General features: G+C 46.5%; 1 protein-coding gene across 2 annotated transcripts in view; it reads right to left on the reverse strand.

The window, feature by feature from the left end:
- LOC136632782 (cytoplasmic dynein 1 heavy chain 1) overlaps positions 1–13,827 on the reverse strand; it is a 51,764-nt gene extending 37,937 nt beyond the window's left edge. For both annotated transcript variants that reach the window (XM_066607948.1, XM_066607947.1), the window contains exons 1-12: positions 13,537–13,827; positions 8,665–8,752; positions 7,634–7,807; positions 6,199–6,454; positions 5,520–5,706; positions 5,114–5,385; positions 3,925–4,152; positions 2,199–3,275; positions 1,940–2,119; positions 793–942; positions 569–715; positions 344–484 (exon numbers count right to left, since the gene is read on the reverse strand). In XM_066607948.1, coding sequence (XP_066464045.1) covers positions 344–484; positions 569–715; positions 793–942; positions 1,940–2,119; positions 2,199–3,275; positions 3,925–4,152; positions 5,114–5,385; positions 5,520–5,706; positions 6,199–6,454; positions 7,634–7,807; positions 8,665–8,752; positions 13,537–13,789 — 3,153 coding nt within the window. In that variant the 5' untranslated portion in view covers positions 13,790–13,827. The remainder of the gene's footprint in view (positions 1–343; positions 485–568; positions 716–792; positions 943–1,939; positions 2,120–2,198; positions 3,276–3,924; positions 4,153–5,113; positions 5,386–5,519; positions 5,707–6,198; positions 6,455–7,633; positions 7,808–8,664; positions 8,753–13,536) is intronic.
- Between the last annotated feature and the right edge of the window lie 4,664 nt (positions 13,828–18,491).

Genomic DNA, 18,491 nt, shown 5'->3' on the forward strand with positions numbered 1-18,491 from the left:
AACCACAAAATCTATGGCAACTTAAATGCCAAAGCATTGGAAATTGCAAAGTAATGAAAGATCAGCTCCACATATATATCAGCAATGGTATTGCAGCTTTATGGAACCCTACTGGGCATGCATTACCCTGATAATGGAGTTCCCCTATGGAGAGAATAGCTTACAAGTATGAGAGTCGTCCCAGGACCACCTCTGGAGATTCCACTGGCAAACTATTTCTCTGCTAATCTGGCATAAGTGTGTATAAAGGATTAATCGGATTTCTGAGTTACTGGGTACCCTATTTCACCATATATTTGTACCAACTACATCAGATGTCCAATTTAACCCATGGCTTTCTCACCTTCACATACTGCTCCACCTCTGTGACAATGTCCATAACTGCATTGTAGGCTTCTTCTAATCCAGCAGGTCCATCCGGCATTCGGGTCAATGCATTGCGATAGTACTTCTCCTCTTCTGACAGTTCATAGTGGACTCCAACCTATTGCATGGTACAGAGTTATAGCTTGTCAGGTCTAATTAAAACAATATTAAGGGTGCTGAATGCATATGGTGGTGAACCTACCTGGTATCTCTGACTCTGAATTCTGGGTAGTGAAAGAATCACCGTTTTCCAGTTGAACAGTTCTTGATAAAGTTTGTATCTGCAGTCTTCAATAGGTGGATTCAGATAAATTACCTGATTGGTAATGCGCAGTTCATGGACAACATTCTGCAAGGAAAAGATAAATGAGCTCCGGTGGAAAAATTGGAGTGTCCAAGATTACATGAACCAGAAAATTCACTTACCTTGATTTTGGGTTCACCACCTGGTTTGTGGCTGACTTGGGGTGCATCAGTGTCCATGTCAACTTCTGCTTTGTCATCAACCTGACCCATGAGAACCTGGGTCCATGTTTTCAAACCAAATTGCAGACGGACTCCCAAGATCCTTTCAATCTACATGGCGAAAGAACAAGCATTGAATGCAAGGGATACATATGCCATTTCAATATTGAAACCTACGCCATTATCAAAATTAATGAGTTTGCCTTAATTAGAATTTTTTAAAAAACACGCGCAATAGTACATAAAACACATGGACAGGTGTGTCACTGTTCTTAGAGGAACAAACCCATGTTTTTATAATCTTGTACAACCCCTTTAAGAAAGGCTCTGTAACTTCCAAGAGATGCTTAATAAACATATCCTGACAATGCTCCCCTGGGAAACAAGTATACCTATTGAACATCTACAAAAACAAGACAGCAAAATACTATCAATGTCTCTCGTGCCACATATAGGCAACTACCCTGCAAAGTCATTGTCTGACCCATTATGGAGCCTTGAGACATAACTAGTTATCAGCTAAACTGGAGAGACTCCTACGTAGGGCAGTGGAGTTTTTGCTAATCGGATCCGAAAGCTTGCTATATCATGTATTTTAGTTGGCCATTAAGGCTGGGTTTACACAGGGCGGATTTGCCGCGGCAAGTCCGCCCGAGGCCGCTAATCTCGGGAATAGCCAGCCATGTGGACGAGATTTCTCAGAAATCTCGTCCACACGGGACGGCCAATCCGCTGCAGTAAGTCCGGCTGAAACCGCGGCTGCGGCAGCCGCGGTTTTAGAAGATGCAGCATGTCTGTTTACTTTTCTTTATTTTCGTCGCGGACGCGCGCTCCTCTATGGAGCGCCGGCCGCAACGGAAAAGCGAGCGGCCGGGTCGCTTCAAAGCCGCCGCGGCCTAAACCGCGGCGGTTCTCCCAACGGAAATCTCGCGGTTTTTGCTGCGGCCAAACCGCGAGATTTCCGACGGGAATACGCCCCGTGTGAACCCAGCCTTAAAGGTATCATATCTACAAGATTACTTGGTTTCTCTTGCTGAGAATAATCACATTTTGCACTACTGGCTAACACGGTACCAAACTTTTTTTTCGTTTCATCCATGGCAGTTACCTCCATATCCAGTTTGTTGACCCAGATGGGAAGGTTGGAATAAGAATGAAGGTTCAAGTCATCAACAGCCTTTTGGACTCTGTTCAGGATCTCAGAGAAAGTTTTGTTGTCATACAGGCAGGTTTCCAGAGACCGCACTTCCAAGTCAATTTTCTCTTCGATAATAAGGAGGTCGTCCACCTACAGGAAAATTAATTACAAAATTACTGCACACAACTCTCTTATGGAGGCTACAATACAAGTATAGACTGGTACACACCTTTTCTTGGAAGTTGAAGACCGTCTCTGCCAAACGCTGGACATAAGGATCAAGCTTGTAGGACTCCCACACTAGAGCAATACCCTCAGCAATGAGAGCCTGGACTTCCTTCTTAAGACCTGCAACCAATAAGCTTATGCTGTTGCGTTCTTCTACTTTCTCACACGTGCGCTCGTATGTACGGACACTTTCTATGAGCGAGATGGCAAATGGATACAGCTGGTTTGCCTGGTGGGCCTTGTTGACAATGGCCAATGGCACTCGGAACCCAAGCCACTTCAGATTGCGGACTTCTTTGGACAAGGTTATAATCTCTGGAAGGAAGTTCACCTTCAACTTGAGCACATTTCCAGACTTTCCCCTGGCACGTGTGCTCTCGATGGCAAAGATTCGTCCCGCCACTCCAAGATTGCGTTGTTGAACTTTCCTTGCCCAGTCGTCAAAGATTTCTTGGGTATTGAGCTTCATGCGGAAGCTGTCTCCATCTTGCTTCAGCTTTTGTCCTTCAACGTGGTTTTCCCACCCTTTGCCAAGAACATCTTCCACTCGCTTCATATAAGCAGTGAGCTGGCGGTCAATCTGCTTGGCCCAGATTATAGAGCCAGAGACTGGAGGAAGGTCCCTGACATGGCTCATTTTACAGGCCTGGCTTTGAGGGTACTGCACTTTGAACTTGTCATGGAGAGACTCGATGTCATCTTTCACACGTTGGATAAGCTGAGTCTGATATTCACGGATGGCTCCTCTGATGTGGGGTCTAACAAACAAGGCATTGAATCGGGAGAAGATCCTAAACATTTCATTGGCATTCTTTGCTGTGCCAAGCTGATCTCTGAGACGGGCAGTAATCCTGGTCTCCACTCTGTCAATTCTTTCATCGTATCTCTTCAGTGCAGCTTCCCATGCTTCTGTGCCTTCTTTTGAAACATCTAAACCATCAACCTCCTTTACATTTTCATATGCGAGGTTTACTTCCTCGATGGCATTTGCATCTGCTGCATCAAATAGGACTTCTGCCACCTTCATGTCCTGAGGCTCTGGGACATCCCCTTGGTTCTGCTGAGCAACAGCAGTGACCTATAAAGTAAAACCAAGTTACACCCATATTAATATGCCTGCAGGATATTGGAAATGCAGATGCATCAAGCATGGTCCAAGTAGTTCAAAAGAAATTCAGATGGAAACCAAACTTGCAAGATTTCAAATACCAATTAAATAGATTGTACAAGCAAGATAATCCCTGTCCATATGCCCTCAATGACACCAGCAGACTCAAGTGGTCCACAGTTTGCCAACTTTACCCTTCGCAAAATAACCCTAACTAACCTCTTAAGAATCAGGCCATTTCTGGTCTTCAGGTTAAAACAATTTTAGGGTTTTTCATTGCCCCATTTCTATTTTCCCATCAGATCCACAGCAAAATATGAGGCTTAGCCATGGATTCTTGCTTGGATTTTAGAGACTGGTTTCGCATTAAAAATTCCGCTGTGTGAACATGCTATCAGGCACCCACCATTGTCATCTTTGGCGTCACTGCCAGCATTATGTACAATTTACACATGTTAAAAAAAAAAAAAAAAAAAAGAGAGTTGGGGGCCCCAAATACACAGGGAATAGGGGAGGGGTTGGTCCATGAATACACTGTTTGGAGGAGCCCTTAAAGTGCTTGTGCATCCATATACACTTTGAATATATGTGCCATTCTTTCTAGTTGGTAAGGTTATACCTGAGGTCTCAGGACCCGGACGATGACTGCTCTCAGCTGTTCATGTTGGCGCCTGAACTTCCTCATCTGGTCCAGCCGGGACTGAAGCTTTCTGTGAGCTGGATTAATCCTCCAAACCATTTTTAGGTTCTCCTCTCGCTTTCGTTTTACAATGTCTCTCAGAAGAACTTGAAGTTTCTCATACTCATCGTCCCAGGTTTGGAACACTTCAAAACAGGCAACCATGACCTAATGAAGAAAAAACAAACAAACAAACTAGGAAACATTTGTCAGAGATGAGACAAACCATGGCTTTGATTTAGAATCCGCATCACTCTTGTCCATAGGCTGTGCCTGGTGTTGTACATCTGCCCCAATAAAATAGACTTATGATTGGGTGTGAGTGATTGCAGACATTAAGGGGAAGGGAAACCCTGCACTTAACCAGCCAAGTTCCTGTATAAGCAAACTAGAAGTTTATCGGTTTGCCCAATTGTGATCCGCTTTCCATTCACTGACAGCAACCAGAGATTGCAACAGATTTAACTTTAAATGCAGCGTATAAATATATGTGTAATTGTTACACAAATTTGTATCTCAGCCCAATCCACATTTAAAATAGCTGCCACCAGAAAATAAAAGATTGCAATTAAGGACAAAGCTAATTGTGAGCAAGCCAAGTTTACTGTATCTTTTTTTTTTTGGGGGGGGGGGGAGAAGAGCACATAAAATGCAGTGCTGTCTAAAGGCCCATTTACAAAAATCACAAAAGTGATTGCTTTGCATAAACTGCTAATGGACACTAAGGTCCATTATAAGCTTATCACATTCATTTGCATGTAAATGAGCCTCCAGGACCTGTATGCAGAGAACGGCAGGTGCCCATTCGCTGCATTCAGGTCCTTTGTTCGGCCTTAGGGCTGCAAGCTGAATACAATGTAATCAGTGCTCCTGTGAAGAATACAGCACCATGGACATCAAACACAGCATGCTGTCTGTTTTATCTTCTCTCCTTCTGAATGATGGATTTTATGCTCACCTAAAAATCCTCGTTCAGCCGAAGAGTGAAAGATGGGAGCATTTACACGATCATCGCTCAAACTCTGGCTTTTGAGCGATAATCATTGCGTGTAAATGAGCCTTTACACACAAGGCAGAGGAACATTTGGAATGATTTCCTTACTTGAGACGGCATTTACAGGGCTCCTACCTTCTCAAACTCTTCATAGGCCACGTGCATGAGTTTTCTTGTACCCAAGACTTTTAGTAGCTGAGAACTGAGGTCCCTGGAAATGGCTTCAACCAGTCTCAGGGCTCTCTGAATTGGATATTTTGTGTTTCTGATCTTCCGGAGATGGGTAAAAATGGCAACAAGAGCTTGCCTGATTTTGTCCAGTTCGGTGGCAGACAACAGGTCATTCAAGGGAAAGTCCTTCATTAGAGGGTTGTAGTCATTCACTGTTTCCAGTGCTTGCTTCAGACCTGATGGGCGAGATATGGAAGAAGAAATGTTATTGGTAGTGGTTCATGTCCTAATGCCCCCAACAATTCTATAGCTACAGTCACATGACTACTTGATGTGCTGCCAGGGGCAGGAGTTAAAGTCAGACTTTTACCTGTGTCTGTGTCAAAGCTGACAGTGGCATGAAAACGCTTTCCATGCTTCAAAATGTCCAGTGTGAGGAGAACCTCTGGGCTCTCACGCTTCTCTTGAATACGGTATAGCGCCCTCTCCAGGTTCAACCAAAAACTAATTTCTTGCAAAGCTGTTCCAGAAGCAGGATCACGGTCGAGTTTTGTCACCTGCAAAATCAGATCATGCGGTTATAGTGTAATGTATGTACACTGACATTTTTATATAGACTGCCTGTAAAGTGGTGCTTAAACACCTACATAGAACATCGCTGCTGGATTGCAGGCTTCGCGCTCAGCACTTCACCTTATATTCAAAGCACTGAGTGGGGAGCATTGAGCGTTTACACTGAGCGAGAATCCCGCAATCCAGACAGGTTTTTTTATGCTGACCGAAAGTCAGCGATAACAAGAAGTGAACGAATAGATTTTGTTTGCATTTACACGGGGCAATTATCGCTCAATTTCGGTCATTTTGAGCGGCAATCGTCCCATGTAAATGGCCCTTAAGTAGATCAGGATTTTTCACTGAATGTAAACACAAATATTCCCATTCACTGACAGCATACAGAGATGTTAAAATTGGTGAGTGATAGAAATGCAGACCATAAAGCAGGAAAATCCACTTTAAGGTTAATTGTTCTATAGACAACTCGAATATACCTTCTGTATTTCCCTAATCCAGCGGTTTACACCGGACTGCAGCTGATTCAGGAACGTAGGGTCCTCCACCTTGTCTCCAAAGTCTGTAACTTTCGGCTTTTCGCCTCTCTCGTAGCATTGCTTGGCCACATTGGTAATGTTGGGGTGAATCATCAAGCTGATTTCTGGGATTTCAATGTTCTGCTGCAGATGTAAGAGACCCATCTCCAGCTCAGCAATCTTCTTCTCCACAGAGGGAGCCATTTTGTCCCCATCTCTGAAGGAAAGCATCAAACAATGTCTCATCACACACTGAAATGCACTTGCTGGAAAAATCTAATTCTTGCAAAAATGAGTCAATTTTATAAAGTGACATTTTTTTCAAAGACATGGTTAACCAGGTCGAGCTCAATGACAACGTAAGAGGACCTCCTAATGATGGCTGCAGGCAATGTTTTATCATTAAAATGTAGAACAGAGGAAGGAAAAAAATTAAAGGGGCAGTCCCACCAAAATATACAATATCCCCTACCCACAGTTTTTGCATTCTGTAGTCTCCAACAGTCCCACTGAAATAATGGAGTGGTGTGCAAATGTGTGACTCTGTTCACTGCGGAACGCTCTGGACTGCCGTTCCATATCAGGGGAGGTCCAAGCAGTTAGGCGCCCAATGATCAGTAGGTTATCCACAGTTCCGTGGTATAAACCCATTAATCTACATAACAAGTTGAGTCCCTTAGGTACATATACAGGGGTGGACAAAAATATGGAAACACTGTATGAAATGCATGTCTTAAGTTACATAGGATTATAAGTCATATTTCAATAAGACTGATTTTAAGTGGCAGTAATATGACACAGATGCTGCCAGGCAGAAGGGAATATATGCCTGAGCAACAAGGTTCCATTGGTCAGGGGTTTGAGCCACTCAGCTGCTGTTACCAGCTGGCTCCAAAAACAGCCCAGAGCAGGGCAAGAGGTGAAGTAAACACAAATTTGGCAGGAAAGCTCTCAGCCAAGCAGGGGTGAAAAGGGCAGCTCAGTGCTAATGATTAAAATCCCATGCCTTTTTTTTTACGGCGTTTCCATTTTTTGTCCACCCCCTGTAGTCCTCCCGTGACAGTTTTTGCAGAGTGAGACTGTGTAAAAGACAGGAGTGAAAGCTGCTGCAGAATCTCTTCAGAAATGTAAAGTTTCCACATAAACTACATTTAGATTAATACTATGTATACATGCATCACCTTTCCTATAGTGATGCAGAGTTACATCTTACATTATACTTCAGAGCTGCACTCATACCTATGATTGGGTGAAGGAAAACAGAGAATTTGAAACTATGTAACAGCAAAGCAGAGTTTTGCTCAATGTCCGGTATAGAATGACAGTTCACTTAGTAGGACCCAGGAACCTAGATGAGTGACAAGTCTATACAACCCCCCCCCCCCCCGCCTCTTACCTGTCTGCTTTGCCCGATTCACGGATGTACGATTTAAAGAAGGGAGCGACAGCATTGCTGATGAAGGAGTGTAATGTTTCATAAGGGGAATCCTCGCTGAGTGTCAGAACTCGCAGCTGAGAGGAAATGGGTTTGTCAGCGTCGATGACAAGTGTCCTTTTAATGAACGCCAGGCTGGAAGACCAAAAACACAATAAAGATGAAATGTGTACACCAATTAGCCCAATGTCCACAGGCGGATTTAAATCGCGGAATCTGCGCAGTGCACCCATGTGGACGAACTGCAGTTCAAGCTGCCCATAGGGAAGCATGGGCGTCCGAACTGGAATTAAAGCAGGCGGATTTGTTTTGTGGACCTTTCGGCCTGGAAAACAAATCGCAGCATGCTCCATTTCAGTGCGGTTACCGCACGGACAGCTTCCATTGAAGTCAATGGGTGCTGTCTGATTCACGGCACACCCACAGCCGACACTGCAGAAGTCCCGCTGATCCCACAGGAAAGCAGATTCACTACAAAAAAAATTGCACTGCACATGTCCAACGGCAAGCCATGAGGATAATGAACAGTACAGTGAACCTGGGAGTAGCGAGGTCTGCGCGGACGCCGCAGCCTGCAAGACACAGGTACGCAAGTAATGGGCCATTTACACAGGATGATTATTGCTCAAAACTCGTTAAAAATATATAGATATAGCTAGCTATATTCTCAATTTTCTTGATATTCATGCAGTGTAAAGGCTCAAAAATCACTCACAGATTGTTAAACTGGTCACTTTAAAAACCATTGCTGGACCGCAGGCTTGTAGTTTTGTGTAAACACTCCCCATTTCACATAGAAGGTGAAGCGCTAAGCGAGACGCCTATGATCCAGCGGTGAAGTCTGTCAGTGTAAACACTCTGTACGAGCGTTGACGACCTTAGCGGTGACATCAGCGCTCATGCAGTTACAGGACTGCCGTCCCTTGTAAAAGGGCTATTACTTGCCGGGAAGGCATGAGGCAGTTCTATAATACCCCCCACTGCTATGTTACCTGTTGGACTTCAGTCCATAGTGGATGTCGATGTTGACATTATACGAGATGAATTCCCTCTCCTCTTCTCCTTCATCACCAACATCCTCTGTGGGGACAAACAATAAGTGTCATTGTGATGAGAGGGTGACATTAATCGGTTCTACCCCCATCAGTCTCCATAGTCCTGGCGGCGGTCAAGCAGGACCTTGCAAACAATTTTCTGTCCCGAGAGGTCATGTCTCATGGCCATCGCTCAGGGTCCCGCAGCCCCTATACTGGGATCCTTACACAGGGGAGGCTTAATACAAATGCAGCCGTGCTCCGCTATAGTACCACATGCGGCCTCCTAGCTCACGCATTTGCGCATCCCTATTTTTGGTTTGTCAATGAGCGAAATGCACGTCACATATTTGCCTGTAGATTCCAGGTGGTAAAGCCAAGGATTAGCCACACTGCGCCCGGGAGCCCCTGTGGATGCACATCTGTGGCAGTGCCCATGCTGTCTAATGGGGCTGTGTTCACACCACATTCAGCACGGCTGCTGGTAGATATCGAGGTGCTGAATATGACCCTTCGGCATCCACCAGGCTGGTATACGTCTACATGTTCTCTTCCTGTTCTTTACTGTGTCGTCAAGTAAACACAAAACAATATAATTTTTGCATGGAGATTCTATAGATTCCATTGGCAACTGTATAGCATATAACTGCTTGTCAGCTCTACATGTGGGCCATAACCTGTAGACTTCCCTGGTGCCAAATACAGCCGGCGGCACGGCCCGATAAGCTGGCATGCCTGGCAGATCTGGAGGCCTTAAAGGAGATGTCCCGCGCCGAAACGGGTTTTTTTTTTTTTAAAACCCCCCCCCGTTCGGCGCGAGACAACCCCGATGCAGGGGTTAAAAAAACCACCCGCACAGCGCTTACCTGAATCCCGGCGGTCCGGTGACTTCAATACTTACCGCGGAAGATGGCCGCCGGGATCTTCTACCTTCGTGGACCGCAGCTCTTCTGTGCGGTCCACTGCCGATTCCAGCCTCCTGATTGGCTGGAATCGGCACGTGACGGGGCGGAGCTACACGGAGCCGCTCTCTGGCACGAGCGGCTCCATAGAAGAAAGCAGAAGACCCGGACTGCGCAAGCGCGGCTAATTTGGCCATCGGAGGGCGAAAATTAGTCGGCACCATGGGAACGAGGACGCCAGCAACGGAGCAGGTAAGTATAAAACTTTTTATAACTTCTGTATGGCTCATAATTAATGCACAATGTACATTACAAAGTGCATTATTATGGCCATACAGAAGTGTATAGACCCACTTGCTGCCTCGGGACAACCCCTTTAATGAGCTTCCAGCTGCCATGCAAATTTACCAGCACCCTGTGATCACATTGCAGGGTGCCGATGAATGACAGGAGAAACTACCTCCCCCCATCAGCTGCTTACATGTTGTGATCGCTATTGATCATGGCATGTAAAGAGTTAAACGATTGGATCCGGTTTCTCCGCTCGCGGCTGTCATCTGACGCCTGGCTCTTCCCTGCACAGAGCTTAGATTAGGCAGCCTAGCCTAAGGCCCCATTAGTGATTGCCATAAAAGCCTATTTAACTGGTCACTAAGAGGTTAAAAAAGAGAAATTTATCAAGTGTCACACGATGTTGATAAATTTGTCACGTCTTTAAATACCTCTGGAGTCACGCAGCTACCGGCATGAGACTGTGACAAATTTAGCGACTTTGTTTTTAAAAGTCACATGTCGTAACTGTCTGAAAACGTCAGTCCACTCAGACCCCGCCCCCTTGTCTAGACACTTGTATAGCGGAGGGAGGAGTAACATCTGCTCCCTCTGGAACAAGTCACTTCATTTGTCTAAATTAATCTCAACCACAAAAAAGGAGCAATTTCCGCTACAATTCTGGCACAGCGCCGGTAATTAAAGCTGAGCTCTGATTGGTTGTTTAAATCAGAAACTAGTTCAATGTTCCTGACTGACTGTTCTTGGGGCGCAGGGGCTACTATTATCATTGGGCTCTTTATTTGGTTATTTATGTTTAGTTTATATGGATCAAACAAACAAAAAAAAAAGTTTGTCTGCAGCCCCGCCCCCGAGGAACTGAAGCAGTAGGGTCACTGCCGGCAGAGTGTGTTCCGTAGTTCTAGCTGACGGAGCGTCATGTCCCGGGGCAGGGAATGACAGAGACAAAGGAATCATGCTGTTGGTGACGTGTACATATAAAGGACTCCTCAGATCCACAGGACCCGGGGGCAGAGGTCGTGGGGGGGGGGTAGGGTCCTGAGGACGCATCTATACAATCAGTGATTGGGTGCGGACATTTATCCTCATTTGCCTGTGGCGAGATAAGAAAAGCTCCTTTGTTGGCTGATCACATCTTTTATACAGGCCAAAAGAAATAAATGTCCGCTCACCAGAAGTGCGTCTCACCGTAAATGTGATCTGCGTGGGACTAACTGATTGTTCATCGCCGCTAGCAATCATCCGTGTGAACGGCAGCCACGAGCGCCAATCAGCATGCTGTCAGCCACTATAGGTTAGATGGCAGAATAGTTGCCTGTGTAGACGGTAGTGAGAGGGGCTGTACCAGGACGGGGGAAACGTGCTGATCGGTGGGGGGCTCATCGCGGAGACCACCGCCAATCCTGAGAACTCCTGTATCCCTATCACTCTGGGGGTCACTTCTCCCACAGTGACATCACCATAAAGGGAGCGCTGGCCAAGCACGTGCTGTCAGCGCGCCATTCACTGCAATGGGGTTGATGGTAATGCCTGAGCGGGTGAGGCTTGGGTATAGCGCAGTCTCACTTAACCCCCTTCATGACGCGGCCCTTTCCTCCGCACTCCCCGTTTTCGTTTTTTCCTCCCCCCCTTAAAAAACCCCATAACTCCTTTATTTATCCATCGCCGTCGCTGTATGAGGGCTTGTTTTTTGTGGGACGAGTTGTATTATTCAATGTACCATATAATGGAGTAAAATGAAAGAAAAAAAAAAAAAAAAAAAGACATTCCGCCATCTTTCAGTGCATCTTGTTTCTACAGCACACAAACTGCAACAAAAACAGCTTTATTCTTTGGGTCGGTACGATTACTACGATACCAAACTTATATAGTTTTTTTTACTATACTATTTTTTTTCAAAGACATTTCATTTTTTAAAATTATTTTCTGCGGTCATTTTGTGCGCGCAATAGCTTTTTTATTTTTCCATCGACATAATTCAGCGAGGGCTCATTTTTTGCGGGATGTCAGGAAGTTTCCGTTAGTACTAATTCGGAATATATACGGCTTTTTGATCGCTTTTTATTGCGTTTCTGGTGTTCTTTTTCAGATGACGTTCACCGTGCGGGGTAAATAATGTGGTACTTTGATAGATCAGACTTTTACTGACGCGGCGATACCAGATATGTATTTTTATTTTATTATTTAGACTTTTTAATTATAGATATGGCAAAAGGGGACTACAACCAGCAATGCTTTGATCGCTCCTGCAGTATGATGTAATGCTATAGCATTACGTCATGCTGCATTCTGACAGGCAGCCTATCAAGCCACCCCACGGGGATGGCTTGATAGGCAGTCTCTCAAGGCAACCCTGGGGCTTTTCAGAAGGCCGTCAGCCATGACACCTACACAGCTCCCCTGATCTCACCACAGGGGTGGGCCGTACGGGACCCCCAAACAGAGTTCCAGAGCTTTAAATGCCGCTGCCAGACTTGACAGCAGCATTTCAAGGGTTAATAGCCACGATTGGGCTATTGCCTGCGGGTGTCGGCTGTAGTAAACAGCTGACGCCCGCGCTGTACGCAGAGAGATCGCCCCGCAACCTCTCTGCATACATACCCCGACGCTCCAGGACGTAAATGTACATCCTGGAGCGGGAAGGGGTTAAAGTGAACGGAGCGTCTGTGCACTTTCTTCAGTCTCCTCTCCGCAGTAGAGGGCGCAGTAAGGCCCAATGTCCACGGGCGGGTTTGATTTGTGGTATCCCGCCCGGGATATCCACAAATCAAACGACCTGCAGGAAAGCATGGGCGGCCGCAAATGAATTAAAGCATGCTCCATTTCAGTGCAGATCCCGCATGGACGGCTTCCATTGAAGTGAATGGAAGCTGTCTGATCTGCGGCCCATCTGCAGCTGACACTGCGAACGGGCCACGGATCCCGCGGGAAAGCAGATTTATCATTTTTCTTTTAAATCTGTACTGCACATGTCCGACGGCGAGCAGCGTGACCATCTGCAGTACAGCAAGACCCAGAAGTATAGAGGGCCGCACGAACACCGCAGTCTGCCCACACAGGTACGCAGGGTCAGATTCCACTGTGGGCTCCCGCACGCAGAACCCAACCCGTCTGTGGACATAAGGCGGGGGCAGGAGGGACACAGGACCCCCGATCTTAAGATCAGCAGAGGTCTCAACAGTAGATAGGGGATAACTGGAAATTCTGGTACAATCCAGATATACTCAACAAGACAGGGACCCCCACATCAGGTCTTATACGTGACCTCACAGGGGGCGCTACAGTCTAATTATACTGGGTGGGCCATGGAAAATCAGCTCCTCACCAGTCTTATGAGAGCGGCCTAGAAGAAAGCCTGTCTGTTGCCCATAGCAACCAATCACATCGCAGCTTTCATCTCACCTCAGTGTGCGGTGATGGCTACTTTTCCGTGACCAACCTGTACTTACAGCCGTTAGTGAGCGCTTTTGGCCTGCAGGTGGCGCTGTGAGGATGACTACACCAGATAATAATGTACATCAGGCGGGGAGCGCCGGTTAAGTGTAGCGCGAGCAATTAACCGGCAGAGGGAGCTGTAACCCCCCTGCACGCAACGCTCCAGCAGGACCCAGGGCTCCGCGGGTGGCAGCGCCCTCACCTTTCAGCGTTGTCCGCTCGACCAGAATGGTGTGCACCTGCGGGTCAGACAGGAATTTCCTCATCTGCTCCAGGGCGCTCTTCTCTTCCAGCACAGCCTCAAGTGAAGCCGGGGCGTCGCCGCCATCTTCCAACAGCAGCGGCACCAGCTTCCTGATGTGCTTCTGCAGCACCGAGGCATCCGCCACATTCTGTACCGCCGCCGACACCTCCAGGTTACCGGAGCCGTCATCACCTCCGCCCGTGTCCGTCATGTCTGCAGCACCAACTGCTCTGCACCACTGCCGGGAGCCGAGTGACAGGGAGAGGCTGGGCTGTGACACACAGCAGGGAGTGGGAGGAGCCTACTGGCCGCGAGGGCTTCTGGGAACTGCAGGCCAATCCCCCGTCTAGGCTTAGTGTCCGGGAATGACAAGAACTACAGTTCCCAAGATGCACCGCGGAGAGCTGCGACAAGGCGGTACCGCAGCATTACAGAGCGCTTTTGTCTGACTAATGCTCTGACTGACACTCCCGCCTCACCCTCCATGATGGGGCTTGTACGGCCTGCCTGCCTGTGGTGGGGTTTCCTCTTGATGACCATCTCTGTACAGCGCTACAGAATATGTTGTTGTGACATAAAGAAGTGAAATACATCCTCCCATCCCCAGCTCATACTCAGTGATGCCGCCATTCTCAGCCTAACACGGGCAGATTTTTGATGCAGAATCCGTGGCGAGCGTCCGCACAAAATACATGAGAAATTAATTCTAATTGCGGTTTCCGCTGACTCCATTTTTGCGCGGATTCTGTGCAGACGGCTTCCATTGAAGTCATGCGACCCGCAATTAACATTGTGGACAAAATGCAGATTCCACATCATCACGTAGCAACGGCGCTGGAACAATAAACATTTGAAAAAACATCTGAACTGTGTGTGTCCGACGGCGGCTATCCGCAGTACAGATGGAGAAGCGAAAATGATAGGTACATGCAGAAGCGGCTTTCGCATGGGCTCTGCTGTGTGCAGGCGGCCTAAACCTAACTTAACACGGAGGAAGGGGCCATATTGGGAAATGAATCCCGCCCCTATATTATCATAGAATGGTAGAGTTGTTAGGGACCTCCAGGGTCATCGGGTCCAACCCCCTGCTCAGAACAGGATTCACTAAATCATCCCAGACAGATATTTGTCCAGCGTCTGTCTGAACACTTCCATTGAAGGAAAACACACCACCTCCCTTGGTAACCTGTTCCTCTCATTGATCACCCTCACTGTCAGAAAGCTTTTGCAAGCTAAACATTCCCAGATTCTTTAACTGTTCCTCATAGGACATGATTTGCAGACCGCTCACCATCTTGGTAACTCTTCTCTGAACTTGCTCCAGTTTGTCTGTCTTTTTTAAAGTGGGGTGCCCAGAACTGGACACAGTATTCCAGATGAGGTCTGACTAAGGAAGAGTAGAGGGGGATATTTACCCCATGTGATCTAGAATCTATGCTTCTCTTAATACATTCCAGAATTGTGTTTGCCTTTTGGCTGCTGCATCACATTGTTGGCTCATGTTCAGTCTATGATCTATTAGTATACCTAAGTCTTTTTCACACGCCCTGCAGCTTAGCCCAATTCCTCCCATTCTGCATGTGCTTTTTTCATTTTTCTTGCCCAGATGTAGGACTTTGCATTTCTCCTTGTTAAATACCATTCTGTTAATCGCCGCCCACTGTTCAAGCTTTTCTAGATCTTTTTGAATCCTCTCTCTTCTCTAATGTTGGCCATCTCTCCTAGCTTTGTGTCGTTGGCAAATTTGATCAGTTTCCCCTCAATTCCCTCCTCCAGATCATTTATAAAAAATGTTGACCAACACTGGGCCTAGGACAGAGCCTTGTGGTACCCCACTTGATACATTCTTCCACTTGGATGTGCAGCCATTTATGGCCACTCTTTGAGTACGATCATTTAGCCAGTTGTGAATCCACCTAACAGTTGCCCTGTCAATCCCATATTTAGTCATTTTTTCAATAAGTATAGTATGAGATACTTTGTCAAATGCTTTACTAAGGTCAAGAAAAACTATATCCACCACATTTTCCTGATCAACCCAGTTGGTGATTCTGTCATAGAATGAAATAAGATTCGTCTGGCATGACTTGTTTGTTACAAACCCATGCTGGCTCTGGTTATTTACTCCATTCTCATCCAAGTATTTGCATAAATGCTGTTTAATAATGTGTTCAAAGATCTTTCCCAGTATGGAAGTCAGGCTCACAGGCCTGTAGTTTCTTCCCTTTTTTGAAGATAGGGACAACATTTGCCCTTTTCCATTCTTCTGGGACTTCTTCTGTTCGCCAGGCGTTTTTAAGGATTATGGCGTGTGGTTCAGCAATTACCTCCGCTGCTTCCTTTAGTATCCTAGGATGTAATTCACCTGGACCTTGAGACTTGAATTCATTTAAGTTAGCAAAGTGTTCCCTCACCATCTCTCTGCTTACAGATAGCCTGCATTCTTTTATTCCCCCAGTAGCACAGGGAAGATCAGTTGATCTTCCATCTACTGTCTGAGAGAAAAATCCCTTGCATTACTTCGGGGATGTAGCGATTGAAGACAATGGGCGCTGCGATGCGAGAACACGCAGGAAGATAGAACATGCTGCGATTTGTTTCCTGCAGTGCGGGAAAACATCGCTCATGTGTATGACGCCATTCAAAAGAATGGGGTTCATATTTGTGCATCTTGCAACGCACAAATCTCACCTAATTTCCTCGCCAGTGTGAAGCCGGCACTTTTATCCAGCACACTGGCGTCTTTTGATCCGTGTAGTCCATCATAAAAAACACAGATGAATCTATGTTATTCCATGGTGCCACACGCACGACTGAGTTTTATCACATAGACGGATCCATTTCACGGACGTGAGTCACTCATTCAAGTCAATGGGGAGATAAAAAAAGGACAACAAACAGATGCCATCTGTGCGCTATAAAAAAAAAAAAAAAAAGCATTGTGATTGTTTCAGTTCTTTTGCGGAAATAAAAATTGCATGTCATACAGAGAAAAAAAACCTGACACACAAAACCAATATAGAGGCCACACGGAGCTGCGCATGTATGAAAAAACGAAAAATTTTTGCGGATGTAACACTTTTTTTAACACAAGTGTGCAGCTAGTCTTAGGCCGGGCTCACACAACCGTATGTTTACCGTTTATTCTGCGGGGTGCGGTACGCCCGTGTGATACGCGGTGACTCACAAGCAATCAATTACATTGACTCACGCAGTTCCGCTCACATTTGTGTGTCAGAATTACGTAATATACAAGCGCAAAATAAACTGCAGCATGTTCTATTTTGACACATATATATACGGGAGATAGAGCCCATTCTCTATGGGTGTGTATATACATTGGGTGTGTAATTTCAGTGCACATGGACGGCAGGTATATACGCATCATCGCTAAGCAACGGCGTGGGAAATAAATAAAAAAAAACAGGTGTCATGCGCATGACAGAGTGCATGAGTCCGCAGCCGAACACAGTACAATTGCGCCGAAAGTACACATAGGCACGATTGGCTCCACAGCTGTAAAAACGCTGCGGGACTCTCGCAGCGTTTTGCGCTTCCGGCCGTGAGAGCTCAGCCTCAGACTGTATACACACAGGTGATTTTCCAACGCAAGTACTGTTCGACTCCAAGATGGCCAGAACTCGCATGGGAAAAGACCCCTCTCACCTGAATGGGTTAGTTCATACAAGCGATTTTTCTCTTGGACCAATTGTCCGAATGAAAAAAGATGCCACATGTCCCGCGAATCTTTCCCAAGAACCCCCATTAGTATCCATGGGAGCATAAGGAAAGCAATGCAGTCACCCGCCATGTCTATGTTTGTAACGTATGTTACTATGGAGACCACGTAAAAATAAACCGGAGAATGCAGAGCGGTGAAAAACGGATGTTTATTGACGAACTCCCAGCGCGTCAGGACAATCTGGATTATGTTGGCTACGGTCTTATATTCACTGATCGCCCCTCACTCAGGGATCTACCAGGTTCCTACAGATCCACCATCCCCAGCCTCATAGTGACCCTCTGATCCTCACTGATACACTAATCACCAGCCTCATTCCCCCTCACCCTAAGGGCTTATTCACACATCTCTATATCGGCCGGGTTTTCACGCCCGGATGATACACAGTGTCCCTTTCTGCAGGTGGAGGAGGCAGGCCGAGAGCAGTGCACTGAGCTCCACCCCTGTCCCGCCCCTCCCATTGTAAACAGTGGAGAGGGGGCAGGAGCTCCGTGCATTTCTCCCGGCCCGCCTCCTCCTGCAGAGTGAAAACCCAGCCTATATATGGACGTGTGAATAAGCCCTTATACTAACTGATCGACCCTGCCCTATGTACTATACCTCATATTTACTGACCCACCATCCTACGTTTTCTCAGCCACGCCGTAAAATTGCATTAATGGCCATTTTGCCGCGATCACGGCCAGTGTTTTCATGCCCATTCACATGACCGAGAGCAACGTTTTTTAACTAAAAAAAATCTGTCACATCCCGGAAATCTCTCGCTCTGCCAAAATCCTCAGGATGCCTTCCAATGCCTAGATATAAGCACCAGTAAGCTTTTCCCCTGCGTTGGACGCTGCTAAACTGCCTCCCCCTCCCTTTTTTCCAGCTCCCATTGGAGTCTATGAGAGCCGCCGTATATGCGTCGGCACGTATTTCAATCACGTATGTTCCATTTTTCACAGCCCGACGTATATACGCATATTCGCCTGTGTGAACGGAAGCATGTGAAGCCAATGCCTCAGATGGTCGCATATATTGATTAACCGTAAAAACGCAACGTTTATTCGCTTGTGTGAAAGAGCCCTCATACTCCCTGATGCATCATCCCCATCCAATCCCTAGGGCGTAAGGGCTCTTTCACACAAGCGTATGCGTTTTTACGCTCTCTTGTGCACACAGTAAATTC

This window comes from Eleutherodactylus coqui, chromosome 6, assembly GCF_035609145.1.
Source record: "Eleutherodactylus coqui strain aEleCoq1 chromosome 6, aEleCoq1.hap1, whole genome shotgun sequence".
Lineage (NCBI taxonomy): Eukaryota > Metazoa > Chordata > Amphibia > Anura > Eleutherodactylidae > Eleutherodactylus > Eleutherodactylus coqui.